The sequence below is a fragment of the Calypte anna genome, chromosome 2 (genome assembly GCF_003957555.1).
Source record: "Calypte anna isolate BGI_N300 chromosome 2, bCalAnn1_v1.p, whole genome shotgun sequence".
In the NCBI taxonomy this organism is placed as follows: domain Eukaryota; kingdom Metazoa; phylum Chordata; class Aves; order Apodiformes; family Trochilidae; genus Calypte; species Calypte anna.
The window spans coordinates 40,175,478-40,187,512 of record NC_044245.1 but is presented as its reverse complement, the minus strand read 5'-3'; the positions used below and the strand labels follow the sequence as shown (position 1 = coordinate 40,187,512).

The 12,035-nt window shown below is 50.6% G+C and overlaps 1 protein-coding gene across 1 annotated transcript; it reads left to right on the top strand.

Annotated features, from left to right (window-relative positions):
• The first annotated feature begins 7,280 nt into the window (after positions 1 to 7,280).
• EOMES (eomesodermin) lies at positions 7,281 to 11,165 on the top strand. Its single transcript, XM_030445730.1, has 6 exons — positions 7,281 to 8,035; positions 8,389 to 8,543; positions 8,810 to 8,931; positions 9,448 to 9,606; positions 9,691 to 9,752; positions 10,430 to 11,165. Exons 1-6 carry the CDS (start codon positions 7,281 to 7,283, stop codon positions 11,163 to 11,165), a joined length of 1,989 nt encoding a protein of 662 aa, XP_030301590.1.
• Positions 11,166 to 12,035: the final 870 nt, after the last annotated feature.

Here is a 12,035-nt window from a genome sequence, read left to right as displayed (position 1 = left end):
AGTCTCCGCGCTCCGGAGAGCGCAAGCTCCGCAGGTGCGGGCACCCTTGAAACTCCCGCTCCTGTCGCCAGGTCCGAAATTCACGTGGCAAAGAAAGTGCCCATTTGCTTCGATTATTTTCTAACGACTCCGCTCTCCTCTCTGCCTTTGGTCTTGCTGGTACCCTGATGGGTAATTTTGGAGCTATCTGCGTGCATAAAGTTGTTTTGAAGGCGCGGGGGTCTCCGAGCTCAGGTACTTAAAATCGTTTAGTGGGAATTAGCAGCTGAATAGGGAGCCCTAAGCACCCCGACGCGGGATCACATGCGGCACAGGGACTTCAAAGCTCCCGTCGTTAATCCGGCGGGATCGCCCGTCCCGCCCTGGCTTTGGGAAGGGGCTGCAGTCCCTGTCCTCCCCACCTGCCCGCCGGACCCCGGCAGGACAGACGGACGCTTCCCGCACAGCCTTGGTGGGGTGGCAGCTGTGGTTTCTGCCGGCCCTCCCCGCGGTTTGAGTTGGGGGGGAAGGGAGGGATGTGGGGTCGGAAGGATTTGGCAGCGGCGTTTCTGAATTTGTTTAACAGCGGGGAAGAAGGTGAAGGGAGGCATTTCTCTTCGCCTGAAGCCTCCCCAAGGGGCAGAGGGTGAGGAGCTGTTTTGGGGCAGTGTCCCGGCCGGAACCGCTCCCCGGCCCCGACGGCCCCGCTGCCTGCCCCGTCCATGCGGGTACTGCCAGCCCCGCATCCGAGGACAGGGGGGTGGGAGTGGAGAGCCCCCCGCCCTTTTGAGGGACACATTCGGGGCTGGGACCCCCACTCCGTTAGGCTCGCCTCCCCGGTCACCCTGCTTATTCCCTGCCCTTCTTCCCCTAAGCAGATTTGAGCTGAGTGGGACGAAGGATGCTGGCAGCATCCGTCCTGGTAGCAACTGGCTGCGGGTGGAAACCGGGGCGAGCAGTAGCAAGCCTGAGCCCTACCCAGGAGGGGAACCCTACAGCTACCTTCTCACCTTTCCCGAGAGTACATATGTCATCTCCATTCTGCTTTCCGCTTATTTTTATAGCGGACTCGCCCATCACGGCAGCTATTTAATATGTGGTTCCCTGCTAGGCCTTGCTGTTTGATTGCTGTCACAAATGATACCAGGTGAAATTCCTCAGCGCTTCTGCAATTACATGGCAGCCCACTGCTGCTGGCTTTTTCAGCCCCTCGAGTTAATTGTTTTCCCACCGTAAGCCTCATCCTGCATGCACGGAGAGCAAACAAAACCCCCAAACCTCCGAAACTCATATTTCTCAGCTATTATGTTATCAGCAGGACATATTTCATGGCTCTGACATCATAAGCCCTGAGCAGCATGAAGTTCTTCAGGGCCTTCGCGTGATGAAATTGTACTTTTTCAAGTGTTAGAACAAAAAGCAGAACATCTTTTTACGGTATTTGAGATGCTAATTTTAATTGCTGCAATTTAACCAGCACAGTTGATTCCGGGCTCTTTCAATAGTTATTTCTGATACAAAGCAGGTCAAGCAAGTCAAAATTAGCTGTTTAAAATTGTCTGTAAATAATCTGTAAATACAAGTAGGAACAAACTGGGCAGATCTGTGGCCATCACATCCATGTCATGGTTCCTGTTATGTTCTCACATCTCTATTGCCTGAGTGTCAGGCTGGCAATGGGCACAAGTTTATAAACGACTAAGTGATCTTGCCTTAAAATCCCGGGAAAGGTGCGAGGCATCCCTCATTAAACCTATCGAAGGTGAAAAGGCAAGCATTTAAGAAGGGCTGTTTGGAGATCCCTATGCATGAATAATACAAAACATGAAATGTTGCTCGCCATTATGGTGGTGTTTGTGATCCTAATTTCAGTCTTTCAATTTCCTTAAGGTCTTACAATTTCATTTGGAGCAAGGAAAGTCACCTGGAAGCTAAAACGAATTTAATACTTTTCCCCACCTCCCTTCTAGGAGGTTTCTCAATTTTTTGCCAAAATGACAAGGGCATCTGCTTTGCAAAGACTCGCACTTTCTCCAGCATGCAGTTATGGGCTTTTTTTCTTTCTTTATCCAATAGGATACCATAAGCTCAATGACATAATGCTCTTGTGTAGTCTTACCTAGCAGAATTATCCATTGCCTAGACTTCAATCTAAGCACTGAATATGTTTATCCTTGTCTGTGCTTACATTGTCATATTTTACCAATTAGATTAAACCTTGACTAGTTTTCACTAACCACTACATTTCCCTTTGAATTTAAAATCACAGACCAGTATTTAGGTGTCATTTTTTCTTTGAAGGAGCAGAAAGGAAGTGACCACTAAGACTGTTTTGAATACCACTTTCTTTTCAAATACCAAGTTGTCTCTTTCAGTGTCTGATTCTTTGAGCCCTGTCTGTTCTTCCTGTTTTGTTTACCCCATCTAGAAAAAGCTATTATTTACTTTCTCATTTTTATCAGGAATCCTTATTATGGTGCTTATGCACACTTAGGTCCACGTTTTAAAATTGCATATGTCCTTATACTGCCTTTTAAAACTGTTTTTTATAGCTGAAAAATTGGTAGCTGAATGGAAATAATTACCAAATAGTAAAATTGCTGTTAATGTTAAAGATAATAATACTTCAGTTTTGCAGGGTTATATTATTACCTTTATTTCAATTCCATGTATACCTGCTTCAACAGCAGTTGACTCTCCTTTTTATCCCATTTATAGTTTGAATTTTCATAACTCCGAAGTAGATTTTAAGCTGTGCTTGTATCTGCAGGACTGTGTATGTCTACACATAGAAAATCCCACTTGGCAGCAACTAAAATGGATTGATGGTCTTTGCAGCCATACCAGAACTTCCTTTCATCAGAAAACAAAGAGAATTTTCAGTCAATTTAGTCTCCTAATGTTTTGATAAAAGAGATGGCTGCAGTCTGTATGTGACAGATGAAATAACCTGAGCATGGGAAGGGTGTAATTGGTATCTTTATAAAAATAACCCCTGAAGTTAAGCCACCAGCTGAAATGCTGAGCCTTGTGCAGGCATAGTAATACCTCCTTGAGTTTTCTGGTCGCTGAATGCATTCAGCTGTCTTGAAAAGAAAGGTATCAAGATTTTAAAAAGGAAGCCCTCACATATGACTGAAAATTTCTGATTTAGTGATTTTAGAAGTGACATTGAAAGGTGGTGGAAGAGTAAGTGGCAAGTCCCCTGAATGCATTTAACAGCATCTCCCTTCCTCTGCCTCACCAGATATGCTGAATGTAGCTGAAGAAAAGCAGAGGAAGGGAAGGGAGGGAGGAAAGAAGGGAGGAGGAAAGTAAGGAAAGGAAGGAAGGAAGGAAGGAAGGAAGGAAGGAAGGAAGGAAGGAAGGAAGGAAGGAAGGAAGGGAAGGAAGGAAGGAAGGAAGGAAGGAAGGAAGGAAGGAAGGAAGGAAGGAAGGAAGGAAGGAAGGAAGGAAGGAAGGAAGGAAGGAAGGAAGGAAGGAAGGAAGGAAGGAAGGAAGGAAGGAAGGAAGGAAGGAAGGAAGGAAGGAAGGAAGGAAGGAGGAAGGAAGGAAGGAGAGAGGAAGGAAGGAAGGAAAAAATCTGCAAAATCACAGCACAAACTTGACATAAAGTTGAAAGTATTGAAGCCCTTTGGGAATCAGATGGTAGCAAATTGAAGATGACACAGTTTTTAATTCAAATCAGGAGAAGGCAAAAGATCACCTCCCAAAAAACCCTAATAAAACAAAGCACTCATAAAATTCCTGTCAATTCTGCCGTGGTGGCAGCAGGACTTCAGGAAAAGGCTAGTGGTGGAGCAGCATGGTATGTAGTTCTGATAAATTTTCTGAGGTGTCTGTATGGACTCAGTGATCAGTGTATCAATTTTTATAAGCATAAAGGACATTATAGCTATGTATGGTGATATATGTATTTTCATATATACATACATACATATACGTATTTACAATACCATGATAGAAGAGATGGATCCCAACTTCTTTTCCTCTCTGAGGCCCTCCTGCAAAGGGTACTCCAGTGGAACTGTTTCAGTTCCACGAATCCAAGCCATTTGTTGAAGCTGTGACTGTTTTCTGATACACTGACCTGTGACAAAAAGAGGAAAGGGCTCAATCCCATCCTGAAAGCAAGAGACGAAATTCAGCTCAGTGGCGTCACTCCACAGTAACTTGGGCTGCAGAAAATGAGCTCTTCGTAAACAGTTTTTCTAAAAGTCAGAGACAGTCCTTATTTGAATAAACCCCGGGACTCTGTTTGAATAAAGCCCAACAAAACAAGAGAATCTGCAACTCTTCAAAGACCTACATTTTCTTTTAGTATTCTTTCTGTGGCTTGGGGGTTATTTTAGTGGATTTACGAACCTAACTTGCTCCTTTCTGTTTCAACAGAGACTGCTGTTTCTGCAGTCTTATCTCCAAGATAACATCTAAATAAAGGGTTGCGGGAGCCATTCAGAAATGTCATGTCCCACGAATGACCTGAAACATCCCGCAGCTTCGTACGGAGATGTTCTCCGACCATAACCCCTAGAGACCGAGGACAGGGAGTAAGGATGGAGGAGGCTTGCAGGGGTCCGGGAGCGGGGACAATCTCCCTACAGCCTCCCCGCCCCCCAGGGTCGGGCACACGATGACAAAAACTGGGTTTCATGAGTTTCGCTGGTGACTGCGATGGTAATTTTAATTTGTGATGTATATTTAGGGGGCAATTACAGTTCCTCTCGTAGGGTACGGAGCGAATGAACGAGCGCACGAGTTCCAGAAGGTTTCCTCAAACCCTCGCAAGGTCTTCTTCCCCGACGGTGCTCCCCGGGGGGAGCCTTCTAGGGCTCGGGGGGCAGCCTGGCCCCTCTCACCGCAGCCGGGTTCATGTCTCGACGGGAACTGTGAGATGCTGGCCAGGCTACTGCTCTCCCGAGCTCTGCTGAAAATAACCCCGAGTCTGGAAAGAGTTGGACGAATCCTTCGTTAGCTAGGGAGAGCCTCACCCCTGGTATATTTCGAACTAAACTGGAAAACTTTCCTTTTCCAGGACGGTCACAGTTTTTCCCGCCCCACCTCCTTCTCCCTCGCACCCCCCGCAACTCAGTGGGAGTCCTCCGATATCCCTCTCGTTGACAGTGCAATCCGCAGGAAACCTGAACAACATCGAAAACTTTTTTACCTTTCTATGCTAAATGCCAGGAAAAAAAAAACACAAAACAAGACAAAACCACAGCAGCCTTGAACTACGCGACACCTGTTCTGCGGGGATGTTTTAAATCATGGGACACTTTCAGTCCATAATCTCGTGAAATTAATTGCCCTGAGTAATAACTCTGTGAAACCTCCTTGCGTCTCTCTGCTTTGGCCCAAGAAGGGCAGAGCCTGGGGGAGCGGGCTGCCGGAGGGAGGGCCGGCTCCACGGAGGGCTGCACCGGAGCGAACCGGCCGCGAGAAGCCATGTAGAAGCTTAGCCTACGCGGCTCCCGGTAGGATGCTTCCCGTTTTGTTTTGTTTTCGAAGCAGGGATGGCCCAGCCAGGTTCTGATCCCCTCATCACCTCGCAGTGAATGCCAACACCTTGCCGAGAAGCAGCCCCTGGGAAAAGGCATCAGAGAGCAGCGGCCGGTTTAGCTTCGTGATGGAGCATCGGGCTTCTCCCACAATTTTTTTTGTTGTTGTTGTTGCCTTCCTCATTCGAAATCGACGCAATAATTGGGCCAAATCCCGAAAATAAAGGGTGGCTAGGGCTAGTGCTAGGGAGTATTGCCGTGCCGGCTGCCATCAGCCTGTCCTCTGCTCCCGACGGTGTGGCCGCAGCCTGTTCCGCCTAGTGTCGGCGCCGATCAGGGGTAGGGATTGAGTCCCGGTTGGCCTCAGACCCGCCGGTCCCCGTTCCCTGTCCCAGCGGGCTCCGCCACCGTGTGAACCCCAAAACTTGAGCAAGAGCCTCATCCCAGCAGGGACCCTCTTCTCCGGGGTTAGGCGACCGCGATCAATTAATTACTGGCGATTTATTCCAGTTGCCCCGACGCGGAGCAGCCCGGCGGGAGCGGGGGACAAAAACGGGGGGCGAACCGGGGCTCGGTGGGGCGGGAAGGGCGGCGGAGCTCTGCCGCTTCCCCGCGCCCAGCGGGTCCTTCCCTCAGACAACGAAATCCTCGCCTCTCGGCGGGTCTGGTTTAAAATTCAGCCGTGAGGAGGCAGGTTTTTTGCATCGTTCCCTGCGAGCTGGCTGGCGGCAAGCAGAGGGCGAGGGGCTGCGGATTTGTAGCTGCAAATCATTCACGCATTCTCTGCGTGAGAATCTCTCAAATCATTCTCTGCCCGCTCCGCGAAATCACACGGGTGTCTACGCCTTCCCAGGTGCTGTTCCCTCAACCTTTGGGGCGAAAGGCTCCTAATTTTGCTCTGAGAAAGCGCCAAATAGCTCTGGCACCCGCCTGAATTTTTAAATCTGCCCTCCCGGTGGGAAGATGATGAAGGGGAACTCGGGTTTCGAGAAGCCGACTGCCCAGTTCCTGACAACTGAAATTGCTATCCGAGCCTGCCGCTAACCACAGAGATGTCCCTGAAAAGGGGAAGCATGTCACCCCTATGATAACGATGCTATCCGGGAGCTGAGAGGGGGCAAGGCTGCTGCTGGGCTCGGCACAAGCCAAATTGAATGAACGGCGAGACGGCCAGCGAGGGAGGTGGCGGGGGTAATGTCACCCGCCCCGTCTCAGTGGCCCGGGGGATCCCCGTTCTCCCTCCCTGTTGTTGTATACCGGGGCTGGGATCGGCTCTCTCCCTCGTTTTCCTTTTCGTTCCCATTACTCGCTCTCCGACATGGATCCTCCCCTCCGTGCCCGAGAAGCTATGAGCCCTGGAAGACGGTGCCACCTCGGCAAAAGGTCTTTTTTTTCGGGGAGGCAACCCAGGCCCTCCACTGCGGCCACCGCGGGGTGATACAGGCCCTCCCCGCACTCCGAGAGAGGCGGGGGCACGGGGCGGGCTGGAGCCCCTCCGGCAGCCGACTGCGGAAAGGAGGGACAAGGCGGGGGGACACACACTAGAGTCACAGGTGACTTGTTCCAATTAGTAGATGTCTAATTAAATTAGTGTCACACGGCCCAGCCAATGGGCCGGCGGGGGTGGAGGGCGGTGATGAGACAGCCCGACGCAAGCCCCTCCCCGGCGGTCCGAGGAGCCCGCCGCGCCGGTATAAATCTCCTTGGCGGAGCCTCCGCTGCAGCGCAGTATTGCGCGGGTCGGGGTGGGCATTGGGTTGTGTCGGGCGTCCCGCCGCAACCCCCTCCCTCCCCCCAGCGAGGATGCAACTGGGAGAGCCGCTGCTGGCGGCGGCGGGGGGGCCTCTGCCGGGCACCCCCTTCTACCCTCTGGAAGGCGGCGGGGCCGGGACCGGAGCGGGCGGCGGGTCGGGTGCTGGTACCGGTTCCCGCGGGCCGCCTCCTCGGCCGGGCTCGCCGCCGCGCCTCGACCTGGACAAGACGCCCAAGAAGTTCGGGACTGGTCCCGCCATGCTGGGCGAGGCGGAGGCGGGCGAGCCGCCCTTCGCCGCCCCCAAGCCGGACGGCCGCAAGGCCACCCCCTGCGGGGAGGAGGAGCTGCCCCCGGCCGCCGCCGCCCGCTACTCCATGGACAGCCTGAGCCCCGAGCGCTACTACCTGCAGTCCCCCGGCCCCCCAGGGGCCGAGCTGGGGGGCCCCTGCGCCCTTTTCCCCTACGCGCCGGCGGCCCAGCACGGAGCCGTCTACCAGGCACCGGGAGGGCCGCGCTACCCCTACGGCTCGGTGCTGTCGCCCGGTGGCTTCGCGGGCGCCGTCTGCCCTCCCGGCGGCCGGCCGCAGTTCGGCGGCAGCAGCGGGTACCAATACGGGCAGGCGGCGGCCGGCGGACCCCTCTACGGCCCGTACCCGGCGGCGTCGGGCTCTTGTGGAGGGCTTGGGGGGCTGGGAGTGCCAACCCCTGGGCCAGGGCTGCGGGCGCAGGTCTTCCTCTGCAATCGACCTCTCTGGCTCAAGTTTCACCGGCACCAGACGGAGATGATCATCACCAAGCAGGGCCGGTAAGCGGGCAGGGAGGAATGGAGGGGGGTGGTGTGGTGGGAGGATGCCCGGGACCGTTCCGTACCGGGCAGCGCTGCCCTCTCCCTTGGGAAGGGGATGCGTGCCCTACCCGTCGGTGGTGCCTCTGGCCCGGCGATGCTATCCCCAAAAAGCCGCTGTTCTACTTTCCCCACAAAGACAGGCGGAAGATAAGGCGGGGGTCGCTTGGGCTCGCCTCCCTGGTCTCCTCGGTGCCGAGACAGACGGGGCACCCCGCGGGCCTCTCCAGCTGCCACGGGAGCCCGCCCCCCCCCCCCCCCCCCCCCCCCCCGACCCGCCTAACATACGGTGTGTTTTTTCCTCCCCTTTCCAGAAGGATGTTTCCGTTCCTGAGCTTTAACATCACCGGTCTCAACCCCACGGCCCACTATAACGTTTTCGTGGAGGTGGTACTGGCGGACCCCAATCACTGGCGTTTCCAGGGGGGAAAGTGGGTGACCTGCGGCAAAGCCGACAATAACATGCAAGGTAGGTGCGAGTTCCCCTGGGCTCTGCCCGCTGCTTTACCACACGGATCTGCTCCTCAAAAAAGGTTCTCTCTTCGCCCCCCTCTGAGCAGGGGGTTCCCCACCTCTGCATGCAGAGCTACCCTTTTAAGGGAGATTTGCAACTTTCCTTTCTGTCCCCTCGGTGTGTGAGGCTGTGCGGGGGTACATCGGGGTATCCGGGGTGCTCCCTGGGCTTTGCCCTACTGCCTGTGCCCGGCAGCCGCTTTACGAGAAAATCTTCCCTAGGCAACAAGGTGTACGTTCACCCCGAGTCGCCCAACACCGGGGCTCACTGGATGAGGCAGGAAATATCTTTCGGGAAACTGAAGCTAACGAACAATAAAGGCGCCAACAGCAACAACGCTCAGGTACATTGGGGTGGGGGTGACAAAGGCGGGGGGAAGCAAGCTTGAGGGGGGTCTTGGTGATTCAGCCAGAGCTCTGGGTTTTCAGGGCTTTACACCGTTTACTAGACCTGCTAGATCATTGTTCTTGTGACTTGTTCCTTTCTTTGTTTTCTAATCGCCTTTGTAAGGAGCAGCAATGTCAGGAATTGATGTGTGAATTTCATAGTTTTTAGCCAATATAACTATCTCCGGAGCTGCTAAAAAAAAGGAGTGTAGCTGATAGCTATTTAGTTCCTTAATTTACAGATTTTAGCATACTAGTTATCTAGTGAAACGGCTACAAGCTCTGAATAGTCTCCTTGTTAACAGTTAAAATTGCTCTGTACCCAAGTCAAAAATGCAACTTACAGAAAGGAAATGTCAGGCTATAAAATAGATCTTTCAATGTTAGGTGAAGTTTGTTCATATTGTTTCAATATTTTTCATTCATGTTGTATTCAATATTGTTCCATATTTTTCTTTCATGGTTACTTTCAGATGATAGTACTGCAATCTCTACACAAGTACCAGCCCCGGCTTCACATTGTGGAAGTGACTGAAGATGGTGTTGAAGATCTGAATGATTCTTCAAAGACCCAAACATTTATTTTCCCTGAAACACAGTTCATAGCAGTTACAGCATATCAAAACACTGATGTAAGCAAGGATGCATAAAATGACATGAACAAAATTGTCTTCCTTTCAGCATATCATCTTACTATATTCTGCTTTTGCTTTTAGATTACGCAGCTCAAAATCGACCATAATCCTTTTGCAAAAGGCTTCAGAGACAACTATGACTCGTGAGTACACACTCCTGTTTTCTCTGGCAGTTGTCTTTATCTATGAGACATGATTCTGGCCTGCAATATGTGTGGAAGAGTGTTTTAGATGCTACTTCAGTTATTCAGAAGTAGCATTACTTGTACTGGCAGCTTTGCTAGCTGATGTCTTCCTTTTTAAGACATTAAACGTTTGTCTAACAACAGTAAATGCTATCTTGAATAGTTACCATATTTTCTCGATGACCTGTCTTCCAGCGTGCTTCTGAATTCTGGTAGAAAATTGGTACTGGCAAAACCTAGGTGGCCTGCAGAATGGCAGCAGTGTATCAAGTTTTTCCAGAGAGCAGACGGCTTCTTCAGACTGTTGGCAGAACTGTCTAATGCTCAGCCTCTAGCATCAAATGGCTCTTGAAAAGCTAGAGCTGGCTCTGTATGTGTGGCTTCTAGGAGAGTGATGCTGGTCTGGCTGGCAGAGAACAGTGTCAACTTGTAGCAGCAATACTAGACATTGTATGCCCCTCTTGGGAAAACAACCTAACTCCTAAACTGGATAGAAGATAAATATACAGTTAAACCTAGTTGTGATTCTCATTAAGAAATAGCTCTGTTTCTTCCTATTTGTGTACTTAGTTTTGTTTTACTACCATACTGGAACTGTAAAGAACAACACTCAGTATTTCTCTTTTGTGTTGTAGCATGTACACAGCTTCAGAAAATGACAGATTAACTCCATCTCCCACGGATTCTCCTAGATCCCACCAGATCGTCCCTGGTGCCAGATACAGCGTGCAACCCTTCTTCCAAGAACAGTTTGTCAACAACCTGCCCCCGGCCAGGTTTTACAACGGTGAGAGAACAGTCCCCCAGACGAATGGCTTGCTCTCCCCCCAGCAGAGTGAAGAAGTGGCCAGCCCTCCTCAGCGGTGGTTTGTTACACCTGTACAGCAGCCCAGTGCCAACAAGCTGGACATGAACTCCTATGAGACAGAGTATTCTCCCAGCACCTTGCTCCCTTATGGCATTAAATCCCTCCCCCTTCAGACATCCCATGCGTTGGGATACTACCCTGACCCGACATTTCCATCCATGGCAGGCTGGGGGAGCAGGGGCTCTTACCAGAGAAAAATGACAACAGGATTACCTTGGACCTCCAGAACAAGCCCTCCAGGTTTCTCTGAAGACCCGCTTTCCAAGGAGAAGGTGAAAGAAGAAATCGGCTCATCCTGGATAGAGACTCCACCCTCCATAAAGTCTCTAGATTCAAATGATTCTGGGGTCTACACGGGTGCTTGTAAGAGAAGAAGGCTCTCCCCTAGCACTTCTAGCAATGAAAATTCCCCGACTATGAAATGTGAGGACATTAATGCTGAGGACTATAGCAAAGACAGTTCAAAAGGCATGGGCTACTACGCATTCTACACTAGTTCTTAAAGCATTCTTTTATTCCAATTGGCTCTTTTGGTTTAGTTGTGGTTTTTTTTTTCAGGGTGGCCTTGTTTTTTTTGCATTACAGTTGCCAAAAAGACATTTGCCTTCCACCTTGAATTGTTTGTGTGCAATTCTAAAGAAGGTGCCAAAGCTTTTTGACTGTTGCAGGTAATGAAGTAGGGAGAGATCAAACTATGCTAGAATTCTTCCCCTCTTTTAGAAGGAACCACTTGTGGAAGCTGTAAGCTGGAGCTTAGGTTTTTACAATGTGGCTTATTTATTTGAGACACTAAAGTGTACAGTTAAGCTTGGCTCAGAGGCCTGATCAAATCTATGCACTCCTGAGCAAGGAAATAGCTGGGTAGGATCCCAAATGAATTTTTTTCCCTGCATGCCCCCTCTGATAAAAGGGGGCTGGGTTGCAGGGAGCTGCACAAATGCTATGTTTTGCTTTAGACTGAGCTGGCTTTTTCAACCTTTGTCTGCAGCACAGTTGGTTGAGTCGGATACAGCTCAGCTAAGGCTTTATTTGGCAGAAGATGGCCAAAATAAGGCCTGCTTACAAGGCAGGATTTTGACTTGAAGGTTTTGTTGCTAAAGATGGGGGTTACGGTGACCAAATCTGACTTTTCTTAGTTTAGAACTTGCATTAAAAAAAGCCCTCCATCCCAAAAGCCTAGCCTTTATTGAGGTGGCCAAAAAAAAGTGTACAGTTGTGTTGTGTCTAGGTACACTGTAGCATATTGTGGAATAATATATAAATAGTTGACCTATAGCTCTTCAGTCAAAAGGACCTCCCGTGGTGCTCTGAAGTTCAAAAGGCTTTCTTCGTTTTTGTTAATCAAACTTAGCAAACCGTGCATTGCAGAAAAT

What these genes read in the sequence shown, in the direction of transcription:
- EOMES (XM_030445730.1), top strand. Translation starts at nt 7,281, where the DNA reads ATGCAACTGGGAGAGCCGCTGCTGGCGGCGGCGGGGGGGCCTCTGCCG. An exon ending in CAGCATATCAAAACACTGAT is followed by an intron (nt 9,607 to 9,690) that starts GTAAGCAAGGAT and finishes TTTTGCTTTTAG; the next exon opens with ATTACGCAGCTCAAAATCGA. An exon ending in TTCAGAGACAACTATGACTC is followed by an intron (nt 9,753 to 10,429) that starts GTGAGTACACAC and finishes TTTGTGTTGTAG; the next exon opens with CATGTACACAGCTTCAGAAA.